Below are 23,404 nucleotides of genomic sequence, written 5' to 3'. Positions count from 1 at the left end.
TTCCCACCTAAATGTAAGGCCAAGTACTGATTTGACAGATTTTTCACAAAGTGCCTCCAGGCCAAAAACGCCTTATTTTTTAAAGAGGCTTAAATTGATAACATTATAATCATGACTTAAGACAAATCTTACAACTCTCATTCTAAAAAAATAGAACAAATTGCTACCACTGTCTTATTGATTGATGTGCATTGTGAAACATTAGTGTGCAGTTTACTGATACCTAGACATACTGTGTGCAGAATTTCTATGAATGTGTGCCCCTTACATGACCCTTGGGAGACACACGTGTGTCCCAAGTATTTTGGCCAAGTTTGGTGCAGTTCAGAAATCAGAAGTGAGTCTGTAGACCTGCTGTTTTTGAAATGCGGTAGTTAAAATAAAATAGTGAAAACAATTGAATTAGTTAGAAAATATTTAACACAAATCTCTTCTGGGGGTCCCTGGCGGTCAAATAGCCTGGGGTTCCTTGACATGAAAATATTTGAGCAAGAAAGTTACACCATCACACAGCAGGTGAATGGGCGAGGGCTGGTTCAACTGTGCGTTTCATTTCAGCACCAAGGACAGTGGCAGGAATAGCCCTGCAGAAGTTACAACAGGTACTGCAAACCTCCACATTCTGCGACAGTCACATGGAAGGGAAGTGTTTTGGCTTAAACAGAAGGATTAGCTATTTGCAATGAAATATTTTAAGCGGTTTGTGAAATAAGGTAGGCAAATGCAAAGTGATTTTGCTGTGCACAAATTCATTTTGTTAAGTTTCTGACAATTTTTGTGCGTTTTTTCCCTGTGACTTGTCGTTTTCTTTACAGGCTATCGACTATTCCAATCAGGATTAGAGTTCAGCTTTGGGGATAACATTACCTCGATGATTCAGTCTTGAGTGGAACCTCGGGAGAGAGAGAGAGATCAGAGTTGTCTTTCTCTGAAGGAATATCACGTTATTATTCCCCTAAACCATGAATAACTTCACGGTTGGAGCGCAAGCATTGTACTCTACGTCCATAGAAGAGCCCATATACAAGCAGTACAACAAGCCTGTGGCCAAGGAGCTGTTCCCTCTGCCTAAACCTGTGCTATATCTACTGATGGCTGCGCTGGCCCTGGTTGGAGTTGCCTATGTTATTGTTGGACATCTCATCAAAGACCTGGCCTTTGACATCGCAGGTAATAGATGTGAGTTACTATGATTTTAGTTTTCATTTCTATTTCGTGCTTGTAATCTTTTGTTCAATTCCATTCATTCACGAGTTATACTTTCCAGTGGATTTGCATAGTTTTGTTATTGCTTATAAATGTTTTGTTTAAGTTATACAATACAAACACCCTCCCCACACCACACCTAATTTTAATTAGTTTAGTTTTAGTGAACTATAATAAGGAAATTATTATCTTTTACAAAACAACCTTGCATTCAAGTTTATTCGTTTCATTTGAGTACATATGTATGTCCTTATAAACCCACAATCAAGCTAGAGTGAACTCTTACTGCTACAAGACTCTCACTATAGGACACATGCATGGACAAACAGGAATTATATTTGCAATGCTTTTGCCTATTTTTGGAGCCAACATAGCTTTGTGTTGTCGATATCACTACTCTCATTTACTTGAAAATATGATAATCAATAGCAAAGTAATTGGATAAAATACCTTGACAATGTTGTATAGCCATCAGTAAATGATGCACATGATCAAGCATGTACAAAAATAAGGGATATTGTTCGATTGCAGCTAGACTTGACAGAACATTTGTGCCTTAAGAGATGTGAAAACGATGAGATGGACATTCATGATTTATCAAGAGATTGAAAAAGGGAAAGTGATGTGGGCTTGCTTATCACTTCTGTTCTGTACTAATGATTATAATACATATAAGCTTTTGAAAATACAGTATATCTGCCTCCAGTCTCCTAATTGTATCAACTGTGGCCTAATGCATATCAAACGTGGGTCCTTGAAATTGCACTGCAGGTTCACTTTGAAGTACCACTGATAGAATTCTCCAACCCATTTTCCCTGCATACCCTTTGCAGACTGTATGCTGGGCCCCACCGAGGACGGTGACAAAGACAGGGACAACAACCTGCGGCATGTGGCCCAGAGCCACCCGCCTCCGTCCCTGCACCTCTCCCACACCAACTCCTTCCATCACCTGTGGGACCAGGACGATGTGGTCATTCCGCTGCCCACCGATGAGGACGGGTCGGCCACCGTGCCCCTCATCTTCTCCCTCCTTTCGCATCCACCCAGCCCCAAGGACCAAGGCAGCGGTCCACCGCACGGCCTCTCCGACAGCCCCGGGATTGTCCCGGAGTTCAGTAGTATCCCGGAGGTTCTCAAAGTGGGGTTCGGGGACCCCCCAGGGGTCCTTGAGGGGGTTCTAGGGGGTAAATCATGGATAGGAACCAAATAGAGCCGTACAGGTCTGTGACTCTGAGAGTGTGCAAGTGGAACCATAGGCCGTATGTTCAGGGCTTGACATTAACTTTTTGAGGCACTCATTTTGAGGCACTCAAATTTAATTATCCTGCAGACAAGTAAATTTCCCATTCACTTGTCCGGGCACAAAAGTCACTTGTCTGAAGCACGAGCACACACAATTTTACATTTTAAATCAACTAACTGTAAGTTGGTTTTGGTGAATACATGTTTGAATATTAGTTGAATATTCTCAGTTTACAAGTTAATATCCCTAGAATGTCTGTGATCTAACATACATTTCATGTATTCCAAATACACAGCCATAGATCGTTTCTTTCCACGCACGGTTAGCAGACTGACCTTGTCGGCAATTTTATTTATTTAGCTGTGTGGAGGGCAATTAAACTTGTAGCACTGTGTGTGCACTCACCCAATAATGAATTCCTATGGCTTGGAGTCTTTGGGGACTAGTTTCATATTCATTTGAAAGTTCTGGCATAAAACTTATATTTAGTAAAATATTTCTACTTTTCCACGAGCTGCACACGGATGACATTCTGTCCAGCGAGGGGCCCAGAATGAGCGCAGGAGTCAGGACTGAACATATCAAAACTTCCTTTAAGAAGCACAAATGTATGGGGCCCTAAAAAATAGGTGGTGTGATCAATTACCACCTGTTTGTGCTTCCCAAACATCAACATCAAAAGTTTTCATATTTTCAGTCCAGGTTTTCCTCGTGTAAAAGTGGCGATATTTTACTTAAAACTCGTTTTCTGCCAGAACCTTTAAATGGATATGAAACTAGAGCACAATATCTGACTCCAAATCTTAGGAATTAATTAGGTGGTACACTACAAACGCAGTAGTACAAACGCATTGCTACAAGTTTAAATGCCGACATGGTCAGTCTGCTAAACGTACATGGATAGGATCAATCTATTGCTCTGTATTTGGAATAAATGAAAGATCACAGACATTCTAGGGCTATTACCAATATTGGAAAGGTGATTATTAGGAGAATATTGTTGGCTGCTAGAAGCATCACAGAAAAAGTGAAACCAAGAGTCACTTGTCAGTGACGGACAAGTAAAACAAGCGGACAAGCCTTAATGTGAAGCCCTGCGTATGTGTATAGGGTTCATTTGGTTCCACTTGCACTCTCTAGACTAGAGTCTAGAGAGTACAAAATTGGGGGTCCTTGAAATCCAAAGGTTTAAAAACCACTGCGGTATGCCTTTTTGTCTTTGTCAGTCTTATACTTTGATAGTATTTCATAACTCAAAACTGTTTTTTAGCCATCATTGAGAGATACCAGCCTAGGCTATAATGATTGATATTTAAGTCTGATTTATTCAATGATTCTTCATTTGTGTGCAAGATGAATTACAGTATGGTCATGGTCAACAGTAATAAAGCGACTCGCACAACAAGGAGACATGACATATGTTACATCTTGTACCCCTGTAGGCTAGCTGTCTTTCACTTAACAAAACCGCTGCAGCTTACTCTTTACCGTTATAATGCCTGCAGAACACATCACATGGAGGATGGTAAATAAACTGAGTAAGATTGGACCTTATTTACAGGGGTTGACGACAAAGGCACCTTGGTAATAGGTGTCTTTGAGCCCACCTTGTTTATATGTTGCACTTTCATCTGCTTTCTTGGATTCGGGAATACGTCGCTATTTTCGGAATGTCCTAATAGGCAAACATTCAGCAAAATGGCAGATCTACTGTACTGTATATGATTGAGGGGAAAAAGGGGGTCCTATACCCCTGGCCTGGGTGGACATCAGTGTTTCCCAGACGATGCGTGATTTCAACAGTGTTAATTGCAAATAGTGAATATAGCAGATCTGTCCTGAGACTATGGAAGAAGAATTTTTGTGCATCGTTCCCATCTTATACTTATTTCATAGAAGTAAGAAAGAAAGGGAAGAAGAGGCGGAAGGAAGAGAGGAAACGAGTTCAAACAAGAAAGAGCAAAAATACCAAAAATAGCTGCATATTTACATGAGATAAGATATATTACTGAGATAAGATATAAAGGTGTGTGAAACATAGCAGTAGACTATGCATTATATACTTATGAACATTAGTTAAGCCTTAACTAACTAGTTAGCCTGCAGCTCAGTAGCTATTGCTTTCGGGGGAGGGTTAGTGTTACTTTCGGTCAAAACATCATCATTGTGTGATTAGGTGCAAAAATGTCAGTGAGTGGCAATGACAACTGCACAATCTACATAAGACTGACATTGGTGTGATCCGTAGGTAGGTCCATCAGAAAAAGCAAAGAAAACAAGTCAAAGTCCCTGGTTTATATAATCCCTTATTAGTTATTTCCTATTTATTCATTATTCTATGGGCCATATATTTAAAAAAGGGATCTGCATGCACATCCAAGTTCAATTGACAATATTCACGCACAAGAAGATACATACCCCAGACTCCAGATGACAATCAAGTCAACACCACATTATTATTATTAGCCCAAGATGAAAAGTAGTATAGGCTATGGCTATGAAAAGAACACAATTGCATTTAGTAGGCTATTTATAGGCCATTATGGGAAATGTTGTGCATTTTTTCATCAATGCTTATCCCAGGAACTATTATAGGAGTAACAGAGTCTCCAAAAACAATGCTCCCCACATCTGGCATTTTAACATGTTGATGTGTCTTAAGAAATACCTCAGCTATCTGCCAAAAGGAAAAGATAATGTCTTGGTCAGTTGCATAATCTATAAATGGGTAAAACATATTTTTGTTTGTCTTCCTTCAGACATTGTAGCAGCATATAACAGCATGCAACTGATTGTATATCTGATTGTATACCAGTCGTACTCATGACATATCTATGACTATGATGTATGATGACTCCATAATTGGTCAAGGGTTCAGCCTATTTTGGCTTGGCTTACTTAGTTTTGCTGATGACGTCATGTGTGCCCACATTTGACTTCCATTAAGTGATTTAAAAACATCTAAAGTAAATGGTAAAAAAAATAAGAACAAAGATTTGTGGAATCACACACACATTTGTTTGGGGTTGTGTAGCCTGCTCAGCTTTGTCCACCCCACTACAGTGTTATATTATTCCAACACTGTCGATTGATTTTCCATCCCAATGAGAAATTGGTATTATTCTAACATCTGACAAAAACCTTTCTTCTTCAATACTGGCAAATATCGTTCCTACCACTAGATGGCAGTGTAGACTGCAGTCTTACCAATGACGTAATTTCTCTCAAAGTTAAAAGCCCAATAAGTGTCTCTGCTTCTCGCCGGGTGCAGTGGCGTGCGCCTGTAATCCAAGCTACTGGGAGGCTGAGTCTGGCGGATCGTTTGAGTTCAGGAGTTCTGAGCTGCTGTGGACTATGTCGATCGGGTGTCCGCACTAAGTTCGGTATCGATATGGTGCTCCTGGGGGAGCCCGGGACCACCAGGTCGCCTAAGGAGGGGTGAATCGGTCCAGGTCGGAAACGGAGCAGGTCAAAGCCCCCGTGCCGCTCAGTAGTGGGTTCGCGCCTGTGAATAGACACTGCAGTGCAGCCTGAGTAATACAGCGAGACCCAGTCTTTTATGCCTCCTTTTAATACAAAGTTGTTTTCACTCAGTCTTCCTGATTGACATTTTGATTGAGTAGAATTACGCTTATCTTTCTTCTTTAAATATTACTGAAAACAAGAGTGTCAAAGTTAAACAATTAAGACGAGACGAGAGGATCGATCGAGCTGAACGCCTTCTATGGATGGCGCTCCCCCGCGTCCCCCCATAGACTGTAAATATGTCTATGATGAAAACATGAATACAAATATTGTCATTCTTTAGTGCTGTATTTGTGCTGAATTGTGCCGTAAATGTAATAATTTGTGCTGGTATCAATTTTCTGACATTTGAAGTTATATTATAATATAGCCCTGGTCTAGCCCTAATTATAATACTAGGTCGACTATTTTTGGAAATTCATGAACATTTTTGATATATTACATTTTGAAACACAATATTGTGTGCACTTTTTCTTTTCACCATAGCCTACAGGGGTCCGTGGTCAACTACACTGAACCACAGTAATGCTATATGCTATAGCCTATAAGATTTAGACTCTCGTAGTATTTTATCGATCCTGACATGATAGAGAAATCAGAAATTATGTATCATGTCAGACTCAGAATCGAACGAGTCTAAATCTTAGGCTACACAGTAATTTACGGTAACGGTATTCAAGAGAAACAACACATTCGTTTCGTCACTATACTCCAACACATACGGCTCATAAAGAGAGACACGTCATGTCCGCTCTGTCTCGACACTAAAGAAGCATGGCGGACGCCGGCGTGATGGAGGCTCTTCTACAGCGGGTGGAGAAGGCGGACGGCGGCGTGGACAGCCTGGGGCTGGCCGCGGACCTCGGCGTGGACCACCAGATGGTCGTCGGCGCAGTGAAGAGCCTGCAGGCCCTCGGGGACGTGAGTTTGGGTTGGGAGCCGCTTACATTTGTGTTCCGTTCGTACGCCCGTGTAGCGGGGGAAATAGCTGATCAACAAGCTCAGAAGGCGTTTCTTTCACGTCGCCTTGTGGGCTTGTAGATCAGCTATTTTCGATTAAAGTCACTAAGTCAGTCGGGACTCCTCAGCTCCTGAGTCCTGCCTCCTGCTGCTGTCACCGACCCCGTGTTTATTTTCATTCAGTGACTGATGCAATAACAGTTTATTGTGGGAGAAGTACTCTGTTTAGATTAGTTTTGCCTCAGCAAAGGTTGCAATACCACAATGTAGCCTCTGTTAGAGTAGTCTGTTTTCAAAATGATTATTTAAAGTCTACAAATATTTGCATCAAGTGCCCACTCTCTACACTAGGCTACCAAACGTAAAAAACCCGCTCATTATGGACCGTCAATTTCACAATCATGTCATTGAATTGTATTTAGTATTACATGCATTGTGTTCATCACTTTAATCAATGTTGCAGCTGGTCGGGGTTATGTTAATTAGTTATTTGCTGACATCATAAGGTGTAAGTTTTAATGTAGGGTATGTATTTTATTGTTACACGATAAATTGTTGTAACTCATTGGTTAGTGGAATAAAAACTTAAGAATTGCCTGTGAGATGTGCCAGAGAGAAGTCTATAAAAAATGGAAATACTTGAGTAGTATCAATGTAGCTACTTGAGTAAATCTACTTTTGTAACACCTGAGAATCGAACCGGGGTCCCTCGTGATGTGGGAAGTCAACATCTTGGCCACTAATCCAAAGGGATATCCCTATGACTCAGAGGAGATATTTGACTTTTAGGCCATCAGGCTGAAGCCACTGCTACACTCCTCCATAACACAAGGCTGCTCTATTTTCCCACTTTAGCAACGATGTAAAAAGATAATTTAAAGCCCTAACCACACCAAAGGGTCATCATGCAACTCCTTGGGTCCAAACATACGTCAATGTGCAACAGGACACATCACACCACAGGGACAATGCTAAAACCGCCACGATTCGATTCAATGCTGTGTACAATTGAAGCATCATCAATCAAGTGGATTGTACAGGCAAAAAGTTGCAAAATGCTCCTGATATTGGAGACAATATTGCAATCCAAGATTTCTTGCTGAAATTATCCATATTACTATTTTCACGTTAATATCTTGATGCAGTTATTTAGGGGAGTTTTCCTTCCATCGGGAGTTTCACTGTTCCTGTACATGGACAGTAAAGAATTCTGGACAGACCATAATATAAGAGCAATTCATGTCTATCAATAAAATATATCTTTCATTGGGGTCCGTGAGTCCAGTCACACTGATAATAAAACTTATATTAACATTAAATGGGGGTCTGTTAATGCATATCAAATTGTGTCTAATTTATAAAGTATTTCACCCAAATATATATTAAAACAAGTCATAACTGCCAGGTGCAGCAAGCGCTGCTGATTCCGTTCCGTTGTGCATCTTTTATTTTATATTTATTTTTCCAAAAACGTATGTTTCTCTGTCACAAATCACAACCTCCCGGCCGTTGTCAACATTTCTGACGTTCTTTTGTTTGTGCACTCACTGTTTTGTTATGACTTTTCAAATGTTAACTAGCTTCTGTTGCCACTAGCTCCATCTGTCCAACGTCAGTACCTGGTGATAACCCCTAAAATGTTTCTTGTAATTGCCCTGCATCTTTCTCCTGGTGCAGGTAATCTCAGCCGAGCAACGCTCCTCTAAACAGTGGGAGTTGACAGGCGAGGGCAACGAGGTAGCCGAGCAGGGCAGCCATGAGGCCAGAGTGTTCAATTCCATCCCTGTGGAGGGCATACCCAGAAATGAACTCATGGTGAGTGACAATACAACAGGATAGGTCCCAGGGCATCCACACCTCATGGCATAAAAAGGCATTTAACCACTTTTCAACATGGTGTCTGTGCCTGTGCTGTGCTGACAGACATATGGGAGGAGTTGGGCGAGGCTTCCCCAACCCCTCCCCTTCTGGGTGGGGTTTTTCCTCTTCTTGCTCGTAGCATGCCTCGTTGGGTATGCTCCACCAACTAATAAACCCATGATGATCAAATGAGTTGTGCGTAAGGGCAAACTGTCCAGTCTGTCCTCCTCTGCCTGTCTGTGGCAGTGAATGGTCTCAGACACAGGACACAGACGAAGAACATCACCCATTTGAAGGGGACTAGTCCAAAGACAAGGACTTTGTCCTAAAGGCAGGGTGGGACAACGAAAGATTGCCAGAAGAAAACAAACTATAAAAAAAATATATGCCATCTGGACAGTAAACACTGGTTGCACACTGGACACGTTTTTCGGAAAAACGATGGAAAAATGTTGCTAAAAATCAGAAAACGCATCCAGCAGGCAGGGACCTTTAGTACTTTATATGTAATACACTTTCAATCCATACGTGCTGGGTTGAGTGGGTTCAAATCCTGCTCATATCATTTTTGTGTCCGCCGCAAATGGTGAAGTTTGCTTTGGTCCGTGTTGCAACGTGCTTGCGGTTATGTTTAGGTTTGTCGAAGGGTTAGTAATAGTGGGAAAACTACTGGATTAAGGTTGGTGATGGGGCCGTTTATAGCGTTGTGTGGTGCCACGCGAAGTGACTTCTGGGTTGGACTTGCTGGATGTTCAAACCCCTATGTCTGTCAGAATACATACAGGGTGATTTCACCCGCATGCTATTTTCTGTGTGTATGCAGAAACTAGCCTTTGGGAAGGTGGGCTTCACCAAGGCTATGTCCAGCAAGTGGATCAAAGTTGACAAGGAACAAGACAGGATTTTCAAGGCTGTAAGTGCACCCATCCCTTTCTCTACAGTATAAATCCTGAGTGTTCAGCTCTGTCATTGTATGTTGTCTGTGCATTATGTGCTGTATGATTCAATATCGGTCTAATGAGCTGTGTGTGTTCTAAGGTGGAGAGCGTAGAGGACCAGGTCAAAGAAAAACTGTTGCAGGTACAGAGCGGCCAGGCCTCCCTGCTGGACGACAAGGACCGAAATGAACTGAAGAAGAGGAAGCTACTCTCTGAAGTGTAAGTAAAGAACACTCACCAGGGGATTTCTCCACCAACTAATAAATGGAAGGAGGTAGGGCCCGGTGACGAAGATCTACTAAGATCGAAACGTTGTTTATTCAATAAAGTAATTATTTACCAAAAGAATGGTGTGCGTACCTCCTTCCATGATTGCCTTATTGGCCCTGCACCCACTGTCGAGGTGCGTGTAAATGGGTATGCTCCACCAACTAATAAACCCATGATGATCAAAGGAGTTGTGCGTATTCCAGGCTCCAGACCAAGGGTAAACTGTCCAGTCTGTCCTCCTCTGCCTGTCTGTGGCAGTGAATGGTCTCAGACACAGGACACAGAGGAAGAACATCACCCATTTGAAGGGGACTAGTCCAAAGACAAGGACTTTGTCCTAAAGGCAGGGTGGTACAAGGAAAGATTGCCAGGAGAAAACAAACTATAAAAAAATATATATATGCCATCTGGACAGTAAAGGTGGTTGCACACTGGACGCGTTTTTCGGAAAACCGACGGAAAAGCATCCAGCGGGCAGGGACCTTAGTACTTTATATGTTTGACAATGGGTACTGTATCTACTTCACACACAGTGCCATGGGACAGGACAGCTGTTCAACAGCTACAATCTGGTCAAACGATCAATGTCTTGGGTCAAATGTTATTGAGGGCCTCCTATGCCCAGCTTTGTGTGTTTGTGTGTACCAAATTTCAGATGATTTGATTGTCTGAGCACGGAATGTGATGTATGACGATAAGAGCGCCTCACTTCACACGTGTGATTTTTTAAAATTGAGTGTACTCTTTAGTTGTAAAATTAGATTACCGGTATGTCTGATTTTTAATTGAGTGTACTGTTTAGTTGTAAAATTAGATTACCGGTATGTCTTGCAGTAAGTGTTTATTTCCTGAAATGCAACACTGTTTTCTGTAAATGAAGGCTTGTCCATTGCAGAGGGTTGGCACTCATACAAACTGTTGTTTGGTTTTCAGGACGGTGAAGTCCTACTGGATCAGCAAGGGTCAGTCTTTCAGCACCACCATCACCAAACAGGAGACAGAACTCACTGCAGAGATGATCGCCAGGTGAGAGCAGCACATCCACAGGCATGTTGGCATGGATATTATCTATGCGTGGAGAACTCGCAGTACTTTAATGTCCTGTTTTTGTGATAAAAAAAAAATATATACAGTAGTGGACAGCTGAGCATTGCAGTTCTCGGTTAATATTGAAGTTCGCTATCTACGGTTCTGTACGGACTGTGCATTGTGGCTTTTAGGTTTTGCAATTAAATTTAGTTCATTGTTGGCGTAGCAGCCTTGTAGTGTTTGCTGTTCCCGGAAGTAACTGCAACTTCACACTATTGTCCGACCGAGGCCAGGTCAGCAGTAAACGGCCATTACATGTCGGGTCACTGCATTGATGCAGAATCTTAAACGGAACTACTTAGAATAGGTTTCCCACACTTAGCAGAAACTAACCTTAAACAAAGATCAACTCCAGCAAAGTCATGTCCTGACAAAAGGTGCATCCAAAGGTTGTGCGTATTCCAGTCTCCAGCCCTGCAAACTGTCCACAGTGTCCAGTCTGTCGTCCTCTGCCTGTCCGTGGCAGTGAATGGTCTCAGACACAGGACACAGAGCAAGAACATCACCCATTTGAAGGGGACTAGTCCAAAGACAAGGACTTTGTCCTAAAGGCAGGGTGGGACAAGTAAAGATAGCCAGACGAAAACAAACACTTGCTTTGGGTAGTTGGTTATTTGATTTAATCATCATTGCTGTCTTTGTATTGATAATATAATGATTTTGTAAAGTTGTTCCGTTCTGCTCACATACTGAACTTTCAGTCTGACCTTTTACTGATACTTCACCATAAATTCCACTTTTTAAGTATCACTCGGGTCCTGGGACCACCAGGGATCCCAGTCAGTTGTCGGGTTAGTTTACAGTGTTCATGTTGTCCCTGGGTTAAAGACATCAGACCTGTCTGAAGTGAGTGGTGCAACAGCGCTCCCTGTTGGTACCCTAAACAGACAGACATACATGGGGACAGACATTGCTGATCCTTGAAGTGGTTGCACCACTTAAAAAAAGTAAATGGGTGGGCACCTGTCGCCTCCAAATGGGACCCCTGAAACAATTAAAATGTTGATCGGAAGCGCCTGCTGGCCATATGTGGCAATGGCACATGCCATTGCCACATATAGGCTCTGGCCTGACAGCGTGTCCCGTCCCGTTCATGACGACCTTTTCTGCATATCTCCCCTTCTCTCTCTTTCCTGTCTATCTTTACTTGAAAATATCAATAAAGGCAGAAAAGCCACACACAAAATTTGATTGATAACCACTGTTAAATGCAACTTGCAGTAGTATTTCTAATATATGTCCTCACTGCTGTGCTTCTAGTGGCAACTGGAAGGAGAAGAAGTTCAAGCCGTACAACTTTGAGGCCATGGGCATAGCCCCAGACTGTGGTCACCTCCACCCGCTCATGAAGGTTCGAACACAGTTCAGACAGATCTTCCTGGAGATGGGGTGAGCACCGTGACCCACTGCATTGTCACCACACAGCGCTGTCAGTCATTTCCTCTGATCACGTCTGATGTCCAAAGTGAAGCCGTAGAAGGATTTTGTATGTCAAATGCGCACACGCACGCGCACACGGCCTATTCTAAAGCCATGACTTCCATCCTGATGTGTTCAGTTTCACAGAAATGCCGACCAACAACTTCATTGAGAGCTCCTTCTGGAACTTTGACTCTCTATTCCAACCCCAGCAGCACCCTGCTAGAGACCAGCATGACACCTTCTTCCTGTCTGGTGAGAATGTATGCTTTTAACTTTGTATACAATGAACAAGAAATTAATGTAAAATGCACATGTAAAAAACCCCACATATGCCCTATCCACAAGCTCACAATGTCAAGCTGCGATACATGGTGAGCTTGTACTGTACATCAACTGCTGCCCAAAACAAGCTAGGTTGAAAGTGATTACAAATCGGTATACAGTGGTTGCTTATTTGCAGATACAGATATTGTCAATGTCCGATAGCTCAACCAAACCTATAACAGTCAGGCTACCGACCTGTGTGGGTCCTAGCATTTATGCATTTCCATAGGCACTCACTCATTCCTGGTATCCGATTTAATTTGTTTGATCTTCAGACCCGGCGCTAGCTCATGAGTTCCCTACAGACTACCTGGAGAGAGTCAAGAAGGTTCACTCTGAGGGCGGCTACGGATCTCAAGGGTGAGAGCACGACCTTTCTTGAAGGAGTAGAATAGCAGACACATCCAGCACAAATTATACTCCATTATACAATAAAGTATAACCGTGATAAACATTTAGTTTTGCTGTGAAGCAATGAGAAACCATAATGATGAGGCCTGTGTGAATGCTAATTTGTCCACCAGAGTCTGCTGACATGAGTCACTACTCACTAATGCATACATCGAGGTTGCCATACAGTTATAAATGTATATTATTCCCACCCAGTGTTTCATTTTGCAGTTGAGTATAATTTAAATCGACACAATTCTGAATGACATGAAGCGCTACGATGACCATGCTGAAGTGTCTGACGGTTTTGCTCTGCAGGTACAAATATGACTGGAAGATCGAAGAGGCCCAGAAAAACCTCCTGCGCACACACACCACAGCAGTCAGCTCACGCATGTTGTACAAGCTCGCTCAGCAGGTGATTGATTAGTAAATACTTAGAGTATTAGAGTACTGTCATACACCTGGTCTAAAAGGATATAGTGAAACACACGCATGCTTTACCCCCCCCCCCCCACACACACACACACACACACACACACAAACGGTCTTTAATTATTTATTTATTTTGAATCCCCAAAAAGCAACATTTTTAATTCATTATAGAATAAATCTAACAGACTCCATAAATTGGAAAACAAATACATAAGACTTAGTGAAAATAGACTTTCCTGCGTTGTGAGCTTGTAGATCTGCTATTTTCACTAGCAAATTACTCTTTTGGGTCTTGAGCTAAAAAGTTTGTGAACCACTGCTTCAAATCATCTGGTAGAACATGGACCTGCAACATCATTCACTCATGCACCCTTCTTTTCTCTCTGTCTGTGCCCACAACATGCCCTAACCACCCATCCATCTGTTCCACCCCCTCAGAAGGAGTTCACTCCGGTCAAGTACTTCTCCATCGACAGAGTGTTCCGTAACGAGACTCTGGATGCCACCCACCTGGCAGAGTTCCACCAGATTGAGGGAGTGGTGGCCGACCGCGGCCTCACGCTCGGGGACCTTATGGGCATCCTACATCAGTTCTTCACCAAGCTAGGTTAAACAACTTTAAACCTATATACTTTGTTGACTGGAGTCCAATAGGGGATCTGTCGGGATCTAATAATCACTAGCTTGTTGACTACAGTGGCTTGGCAGTCATACTGTAGGAATCTAACCTCTTGCTTTGTGTCACAGGAATAACCAAACTGCGCTTCAAACCTGCCTTCAACCCATACACGGAGCCCAGCATGGAGGTGTTCAGCTACCATGAAGGTACAGTGTGTCGTTGTCTGTACCCACACACACACACACACACACACACACACACACAATAACAATGATAACATCTTAAATACCAGTAGAGGGAAGAAATTAATTTATTGGAGGCAGCCATTGCGTTACGATGTTGCAGACTACATGATTGCTGTTGGGTTGAACCCTGGGAACTCAGATTAGCTCTAAACCTATCCAGCAGAGGTGTTGTACAAGTGCTACATCTACTGGCTGAATGTTTGTTTTCCTACCTCTAATGGATTTTCATGTCTCCAGGCCTGAAGAAGTGGGTGGAGGTGGGTAACTCTGGCGTGTTCCGGCCAGAGATGCTGCTCCCCATGGGACTTCCCGAGGACGTGACTGTCATCGCCTGGGGACTGTCACTGGAGAGGTGGGCATTAGTACACCTTCATGTTCAAAGTGTTTCGACGGCGTGCATCACATGACACAGGGTTGCTTGCTGAAAATAGATGGTGTACCAGCTCACAACACTTTGCGATGACGACATTATGACACACTGAGGCTGCGTCCGAATTCATTCCCTATGCCCCATATAGTGCACTACTTTGGGGTTCCGCCATTTTGTTATAGTGTCCGAATATGTAGTGAGCATTTTTGCACCCTAACGTAGTGGACTGAAGTATCCCACAATGCACCGGGAATTGTAGGGAGCATCCGATGGTCACTACAAAAACACAGCGAAGCAAATCTGCCCCATAATGCATTGCGCAAGCTCGCTCTTGAGCGCACATGCACGTGTTTGCGCACGTGTGCTGCTTCTGCATGCATGCGCTCATTGAGCTCAAACTCAGAAGAGGCAGAAGTTGAACCAGTGAAAGAACTCAACACAAATGTACTTTTTAAATTTTTTAAACTTTTCTTCCCTGGCGGATCTCGAAGCTACAGATCTCGAGACAAATGATCTGTGCATTTATTTGAAATTGTTTTATTTTTTTAATAATAAATCTACTCATTTGCAATAGTATTACTAATCTGATTCATTGTATCACCCAGGCCCAGCGCATGACATTAGGAGAGGAATCAGTTGCTTGCTGTAGAATATATTTGTGAGATTCTTTATCACAAACGTAGGCTAAATACGTATGCATGTGAGACACATATTAATTGTGTCCGAACATATGTTTTATTAATAATCATTAATTCCTGCCATGAAAAAATATGCTATCTAACATTATTTCATTGAATTGCGATAAATGCATTAAAACTTCATTGTGTAGGCAGTCATTTATTGGACTGCTGTTTCTGTTAACACCAAACGTCCGTATTGTGAGCAGAGCTTGTAGATCGGCTACTTTTGGTAATTCTTTACCAAAAGTAAAAGTACCCAAGTAAAAGTATACAAGCTCACAACACGGACGTCGCGCGTTGCTTATAGATCTGCTATTTTTGCCGTATCCCCCCGCCCCAGGATTAGCGGGGGTTCATGTGGTTAATCAATCATGCTGCTGATATTTTCATATATTGTCAATGTTTTCATATTGATGGATAATGGATATAGCCTAATATTAATGTATTGATAATAATCATAGGCCCATTGTTATTTTAAAATAACCTTTTTATCATAGATATATAGGCCTAAATGCCTGCAAACATATTTTCATTAACCTATTTTTTCTTTATTCATTCATGAATTTAAAAATAACTTTAGAATTAAACTGTCCTTGCAGGGAGGTGACAGCCTGCAGTCACTTATTTGATACAGTCTGTTCCTAGCGGAAATTCAGCAGCAGCGTTTTGACTGGTTTCTTGTAGTCACTATAGAGTCCACTAGAGTCTGGATCCCCGTATGGGGGGGAATAGGGAGTAGGGAACAACCCTAGCAATTCGGATGCAGCCTGAGCGATTGAAGATGTGACTATTTTCCGAGGGTGATGCCAACATATGAATGAGCAAAAAACAGGCTTCATTGTACAAAGTGCATCAACGTCTTACTGTTTTTTTTTCTGTTTAAAATGCATGCCTTTTGTTTGACAAACTATGAATGAACTTTAATGCTAAACACTTGTCTCTTCTCCAGACCCACCATGATAAAGTATGGCATCAACAACATCAGAGAACTGGTAGGACATAAAGTCAACCTGCAAATGGTGTACGACAGCCCTGTATGTCGACTGGACTCTTGAGATCAATAACAACCCTGTATGATGACTGGACTCCTAAATGCTTTTATTTTTTGGACGGGCCAACTCCTCCTTAATCCCAACTGGACCTCTGGGTTTACAGCCACATTGACCAAATCTCACTTGTACAGGATACATAAAGATACTATGGGATTTAACAATTGTCAAATAAAACATGTTTTCAACATATTGCAGGCATTTGGCCTGTGTCATTTGTTAGTACTGCAAGCCTCAGAACACCTTGTCATGTGGTGAAAGATCCCTGAAGAATCGGGCAATTAAATCATTATACATTCAGTAACAAACTTCACGATTGTTTGCTGATCTGCTATCAATGGATCTCTTATTGTTGTCATGAATCATAGATTCTATTATTTCACAAAATCCTTAAATCACAAGATTTAGGGAGTGCAATTTCACAGGTTGGGATTAGCATCAGCCTCGAGGTGGAAGGGGAATTCCCATTTTTGAGAGTGAGGGGGCTTTGAGTGTTCAGATAGAAGGGATACATAAGTAATGACTGGAGTCGATTGGAAGCTCTGAACTATAAAACTGCAAAAGGTGTACAAATGTGTTACAAATTGGCACTGTGGATTTTGCTGTGTATCTGACGTCAGCAGGCATCTGAGATTGAGCGATGACACTTTCCCTGACTTCATTGACATATACTGTGTAATACCCACCTCAAGATTTGGTGCAGGGAGTTGCAGCTTGTTATACCAGACAGTATTCATCACGTAACTACGTAATAAAATGGGTCATATATGAGATGAATGAACCTTATTTTGAATACATTTCAAAGATGGAAATCAGTATGTGACCGCTCATGAACTGATGAGTGCTCTTTAATTGAAGCAATTCTCAGCGTATTCCCTTTTTGCCTAGTAGGTTATATAGCATTCCCCACTACCATGCCATTGAGATTAGTTTGACTCTGGAAAACATGACCAGTAACACTAAATCAGGGTAAATGAGTTTCAATGCTCAAGTTAACTCTGCAGCCTGTAACTGAATTTGAATGACTAAACATAATTTACCAGTCTGTATGGTAGAGTATGTTTATACATTTCATCTGCAGTGGTAGAAGGTGGCCTCCTTGGAGTACTCAGGAATTTAGCCCCTGGTGTTGGAGTACACGTACAGTGCTGCCTGTAACGGTATTGTTTTTTAATTCCATCAAGTCGCTCTTTCACTTTAAAAAAGAAAAGAAAAAGACCACCGGAAGTGCAACGCCAGGACAGCGGAAGTAAACAAAGACTCGTTGCTTGCTTGGCTGTCGTTTTACATTACAGAACCTAGTAGTAGTATCCTACCCTCGCGTCACCACACTTTCCACCAGAACCAGAGAGAAACAGAATCATTGCTCTGCTCTCGTTAACGGGCACTGGGCAGATCAGATCCGTTTAACTAGATACCAAGAAGATGAGTAAAACTAAAGGTCTTCGGTTCCTTGTGGAGCAGTTTCTTTCTGCGACTGCTGATCAGATCGTGGAAGCTGTTGAAAAGATGGTCTCAGGCTACGAGGAAGAAATGTTGCAGTCAAAACGGGAGATCAGTCGACAAAGCAAGTTGATCGATGGGCTTTTACAACCTACGATCAAGTTAAATAAATTATCAGGTATGTTACACAATGTACAAGTACAATAAACCTGAAAGAGAAACAAACCAAGCAAAAGTCAGTGCATGAAGGTATGTGTGCTATTGTTAGCCACCATGGTTCACACTAGCCCAACATTTTAGATTAGGTTCACACGACGCTCGTAACCGTCGCCATGATACAACCTTGCAAACAAGTAAGTAGTAGATGCAGAGTTGTGCTTTCATGTAATATATCCCTTCTGCAAACTGTAAATACTTCAATCATGCATGGCGACCCATTGGTGTGGTTTGGGCTATTGAATTCTGATGCCTTTTACTTTTTGGAAACAATACTGCGAAAAGGCGGGTTTAATCCACTGTTTGTGGACGGCTCGACCCCATTTCGACCTGGGCAGGGATATTTCTGACAAAGGAGTAAGGACCAGGGCTAGGTCGACGTGCAACAGGACATATCACACCGCTGTGACGAACGCTAAAATGTAACCGTCTCGTCCCGTCTGGAACCTTTGGTGTGGTTCAGGGTGCACACGCAGATCCGACATACCACCAAAGGTCCGACATGCTGAAACAGCGGTCGGACATGCGATCGAACTCGCGCTGCTCCCGCGTGGTTTGATTGATGTATTAACGGTTTGCAGAAAGTTTACAGTACATTTCAAGACAAGTACAACTCTGTTAACTGAGTGGACGACACCATAAAGTATTACACTTGTTTACAATAGGGCCCACCATTTTCAATTCATCAAAACATTTAGTACGAATATACTCAACTATATAGTCAAAACAGGAAATCATCATAGAGTAGGTCAAATGGAAAAGAAACATATAGGCTACATTGAGGGGGGAAAGTTGTGGGTGGGGATTCAGTAGCCCAAACATTTAGACTCTCGTAGAGGTTTATTTCGATTAAAAAACCCTCTACGAGAGTTTAAATGTTTGGGCTAGGGATTCAGATTTTACAGGGGCCAGTTTCAAATTGCAGTGCCCTTTGAGAGCAGTTTTGAAGGAGTCAAGAGATTTGCATTTTGCATGAGGTAAGGCCTCATACACACATCAAACGAACATTCTGTTAACATTCAGAATGTTAGTTTGATGTGTGTGTATGAGGCCTGCTCCCGCGTGGTTAGGCCTCATACACACATTTCAAACGAACATTCTGTGTTCCGTCTGTGTTTTATGGACGCCTCAATGCTATTTGATTGCCCCCCTCCCCACATCAAACAAGTGTTTGGCCAAACCATGTGACTTACATTGGACAAGCATTGAGGCGTCCATAAAACACAGATGGAACACAGAATGTTCGTTTAAAATGTGGCCTTCAGGTTAGGTGAGGGTTTAAGGTAGGTTGTAGGTATGTTAGAATTGTGTGTTGATTGTTTAATGTTTTGGCAGTACTGTCTACAACAGTAAGAAATGTATGTATTCTTTCCAATCATTGCTGAATGTTCTCTTCTTTTCTGCTCCTCAGAGGAAGCACAGCTCAACCTCTCTGTGTGGGAGGAGGATTTCCTCACTGAGCAGCAGAATTTCCTCACTGAGCAGCAGCAGGAGTGGAATTCCAGTCTGAGGCAGAAGAACTCTGAGTCCATGCAGACTGAGAGGAGACACAAGGCACCTTTGAGCAGTAGCAAGGACAGAAGACCAGAGGACGACACCATCCATTACAATTTTACTCCTCAGTGTGTGAAAAATGAACGTGAAATAATATACAAAGTAGAGGAAGAACCTCTACCTGTCACTTCAGCTGAGCAGATGCCCATAGAGACTGATGAAGAGGTACCATCTCCAGGACTCTGCTTTAATGAGAACTCTACATTAAAACAACACATGGAGACTCAAAAGACAGTAGACAAAACTCTCACTGTAACCACTTATGCAGTTGGTACAATGGCAAATGCAGATGTCAGCGACACCGGGAGCTTTTCAGCTTGGAAATACAAAAATTATTTTGAATTTGTGCGGATAAAGGATGATAAAAATATTGAGGTAAAATGCAAATTGTGTCAGAAAGCGTTGTCCACAGCAACAAGGAGCAATTCCAATCTACTCAAGCACCTTAACAAAGTCCATGGGTCTACAAAACTAGTGGCCAAAGACCCTCACCCTACCTCTACCACCACCCACACCAGTGACTCGGATGGACCAACACCACCTAAACAGACAAAAATTGATTTTAAATCGCCACAACATGTCACTCAGAGTCAGAGCCACCTTAGCAGATTGATTGCCAGTTATGTTGTTGAGGAGATTCTTCCCTTCTCAACGGTGGAGTCTGTTCCTTTCAGAGAACTGGTCAGCAAAATACCAGTGAAAGCGGAGAAAATGTGCAGAATTACCTTTTCCAAATACCTGGATAGTGAATATTCTAAAATGGAAGATGATCTAAAAAATAAATTGGATACATTAGAATATCTCTCTACCACTGCAGATATATGGACTGCACATAATAAAAGCTTTCTTGGCGTAACCGCACATTGGATAAATCCACAGAACATGCAACGTGAGAAAGCAGCGCTGGCATGCAGAAGATTCAAAGGTCGGCATACGTATGACAGTATTGCAACAGGCCTTGATACTATTCACTCATCTCATGGCATATCCCAAAAAATCACAGCAACTGTTACGGACAATGGCTCTAATTTTGTCAAGGACTTTAAAATGTACCAACCACGTGATGAGGATGAATATGACACAGAGGATGATGATGAGGTGACCTTTACAAACATTGGAGATGTACTGTTGCATGGTGCTGATGATGATGATGATGTGATTGCTGTACCCACACATCAGAGATGTGCATCACACACATTGAACCTCATCTCATGCACTGATGTGAATAAGTGGTTACTGTCAACATCTGAAACAGAAGCACTCTACAGAAGCGCTACCACAAAGTGTGCAGGGTTGTGGAACAAGACCAGTCAATCAACAGTGGCCTCGGAGCTCCTGGAGGACGCTATTGCAAAGAAGCTACTAGTACCTTGCACAACTAGGTGGACTTCGTTTTACGATGCCCTGGCTCGAATCTCTGGGATACCGGTGGTGGAGTTGAACACCCTCTCCTACAAACTACAGCTGAAATGTATCGATGAAAGGGAACATTTACTTCTCAGAGAGTACTGTACTGTCATGAAGCCACTTAATGTGGCACTGGACATTCTTCAGGGAGAAGAAAATTGTTTTTATGGCACACTCCTACCCACACTGGAGACATTGATGTCCAAGACTCTGGAAATGAAGAATGGACTGCAAATCCTTGTTGGCCTACCAGATGCAATTGTGCTGGTGAGAACTGATATTCTTTTGCATTTCCTTTAAAATAAATCAGGTGTGTGTGTGTGTGTGTGTGTGTGTGTGTGTGTGTGTGTGTGTGTGTGTGTGTGTGTGTGTGTGTGTGTGTGTGTGTGTGTGTGTGTGTGTGTGTGTGTGTGTGTGTGTGTGTGTGTGTGTGTGTGTGTGTGTGAGAGATAAAATGCATTAAGGAACTATGCATGTAATGTATAATGCATTTCCTCCCCTAAAAAAAAAGAAATTACTACTATTGTATGTGTGTATATATATATATATATATATAGGTGTATATATACTGTGTGTGGTTGTGTATATGTATGTATATATATATAAAATAAGTAATAACTGAATGTTGTTTTTGTCTTGTTATATAAATGTATACATCATTTCAGGCAATCAAAGCAAGATTTACAACTGTTCTGGAGAGTGAAGATGCTGTCCTGGCTGCGGTGACACTGCCAAAGTTTAAGCTCCGTTGGTTGCGTGACAGGGAGAGGAAAGACCAGGCGAAGGCAAGTCTGCTATCAGAGTGCCGAAAACAGCAGGTCCTTGAGCAGGAGCAGCAACCAACCAACCCAACACCACAGCACAGCACAGGGTCTGCCAAAGAGGATGAGTTCTTTTCCTTTAAAGAGGATGACACCTATGCCCCTGCTGAAGCTGAAGTAGCTGATTACCTCAAATCAGGAGCGACAGGGATTGACACTCTTAATCAATTTCCTTTGATAAAGAAACTATCTCTTAGATATAACGCAGCCGCTCCTTCCAGTGCCTCAGTAGAAAGACTCTTTAGCCTGGGTAGCCTGATTCTATCTCCAAAAAGGAACAGGCTATCGGATCAAAAGTTTGAGAGGCTTCTCCTCTTGAGATACAACCATTGGTTTGCGAGCTAGGAAGGAAGAAATGAACAAATGGAAGTTTTCTGGGCATACATATTGATATGATGTTTATTTGGAGAGGGGAAGACAAGGAGAGAATACATCTATACAACTACCCTCTTCTGGAGTAAAGAGACTGAAGGAGTTTTGGAGTATTGTGTTAACCCATTTATGTTTTTGTTAAATACCTCTTGTGCATTGCACATACATTGCAGCCTTACTAAAAAGCACCATGAGTGCCTCTGTTTCGCTCCTATAGAATGTCTGTTCTGTGGCATGGGCTGCCTTGACTCCCCGGCACTTGTTGCCCAGATACGGCACCGCAATTATTAAGATTACAAGTAGATGTGAAAGAGTAAAACGAGGAAAGGGGTACTGTTGTGTACAGCAATACAAGGCAAAATTAAAAAATTAGAAGCATCAACAATACAGAGCAATGGTAAACTGAGCTAATAAAGTGACACTGCCTTCAAGACATGTGTTGGTGATACATCAGTGTAAATTATTTTGTTGAAATAGGCCTTGTTTCTCTTCTTTTCTCACTATGGCAGCCAAGTCTATGGACTTTTAATGTTTGTTTAGAGTACGATGTTTCTTTAGAAACCCTTTTCTTTCTTTCTTTTTTGAGGGGCACTAGCCCCTCCTATGCCCAGCTTTGTGTCTTTGTGTTCTAATCACAGTAAAGTTTCATTTAAAAAAATCACACCCGTGTGAAGTGAGGGGTGCTCTTATCATTGTGCATCATCATGCCAAAATATACACTGCCTATTTGCTCAGACACTGATGTCCCATGCCTGAGGAAGGTTTCAATGGGTTAATGAAACGCTTCATTAAAATAAGAAAATACTCGGGTACTGAGCAAATGCTTGGTGTATTCTATTGCTTTCATCTCTGACACTGATGTAAAATTCTCCATGCATTGTCAATGGGAATTTGTGTAGGATAAAAATCACACCTGTGTGAAGTGAGGGGCGCTAATATATTAAAGTCTAACTCATGTTGATT

The 23,404-nt window shown here is 42.1% G+C and overlaps 2 protein-coding genes and 1 long non-coding RNA gene across 5 annotated transcripts; all 3 read left to right on the top strand.

Annotated features, from left to right (window-relative positions):
- Window positions 1-678: 678 nt before the first annotated feature.
- Window positions 679-5,075, top strand: LOC308324843 (uncharacterized protein). 2 transcript variants are annotated; one of them, XM_080777154.1, is made up of 2 exons: window positions 679-1,170; window positions 2,040-5,075. In XM_080777154.1, the coding sequence occupies exons 1-2, from the start codon at window positions 963-965 to the stop codon at window positions 2,417-2,419; spliced, it is 588 nt and encodes a 195-aa protein (XP_080633280.1). In that variant the 5' UTR covers window positions 679-962; the 3' UTR covers window positions 2,420-5,075. The 2 variants fall into 2 exon arrangements, with proteins under 2 accessions (XP_080633280.1, XP_080633279.1); XM_080777153.1 differs by having other exon boundaries at window positions 679-1,179.
- A 1,648-nt stretch (window positions 5,076-6,723) lies between these two features.
- On the top strand, window positions 6,724-16,820 carry farsa (phenylalanyl-tRNA synthetase subunit alpha). 2 transcript variants are annotated; one of them, XM_080775761.1, is made up of 13 exons: window positions 6,724-6,898; window positions 8,615-8,752; window positions 9,621-9,710; window positions 9,836-9,954; window positions 10,939-11,031; window positions 12,355-12,483; window positions 12,653-12,768; window positions 13,116-13,200; window positions 13,549-13,648; window positions 14,107-14,272; window positions 14,413-14,490; window positions 14,767-14,881; window positions 16,529-16,820. In XM_080775761.1, exons 1-13 carry the CDS (start codon window positions 6,752-6,754, stop codon window positions 16,632-16,634), a joined length of 1,482 nt encoding a protein of 493 aa, XP_080631887.1. In that variant the 5' UTR covers window positions 6,724-6,751; the 3' UTR covers window positions 16,635-16,820. The 2 variants fall into 2 exon arrangements, with proteins under 2 accessions (XP_080631887.1, XP_080631886.1); XM_080775760.1 differs by having other exon boundaries at window positions 14,104-14,272.
- A 1,119-nt stretch (window positions 16,821-17,939) lies between these two features.
- Window positions 17,940-22,889, top strand: LOC308324046. The gene is made up of 3 exons (XR_013964869.1): window positions 17,940-18,249; window positions 19,699-21,515; window positions 21,914-22,889. It is a non-coding gene; the product is annotated as an uncharacterized lncRNA (long non-coding RNA).
- The last annotated feature ends 515 nt before the right edge of the window (window positions 22,890-23,404 follow it).

Source organism: Protomyctophum bolini, assembly GCF_963924005.1.
Source record: "Protomyctophum bolini genome assembly, chromosome: 11".
Lineage (NCBI taxonomy): Eukaryota > Metazoa > Chordata > Actinopteri > Myctophiformes > Myctophidae > Protomyctophum > Protomyctophum bolini.
This window is presented reverse-complemented; position numbering and strand designations above follow the sequence as displayed.

Excerpts from the sequence above, each read along its gene's own strand:
- LOC308324843 (XM_080777153.1), top strand. The coding sequence starts at position 963 with ATGAATAACTTCACGGTTGGAGCGCAAGCATTGTACTCTACGTCCATA. Across the intron at positions 1,180-2,039 it reads TGACATCGCAGGTAATAGAT|ACTGTATGCTGGGCCCCACC; the intron begins GTGAGTTACTAT and ends TACCCTTTGCAG.
- farsa (XM_080775760.1), top strand. The coding sequence starts at position 6,752 with ATGGCGGACGCCGGCGTGATGGAGGCTCTTCTACAGCGGGTGGAGAAG. Across the intron at positions 8,753-9,620 it reads TACCCAGAAATGAACTCATG|AAACTAGCCTTTGGGAAGGT; the intron begins GTGAGTGACAAT and ends GTGTGTATGCAG. Across the intron at positions 14,882-16,528 it reads TGGGGACTGTCACTGGAGAG|ACCCACCATGATAAAGTATG; the intron begins GTGGGCATTAGT and ends TCTCTTCTCCAG.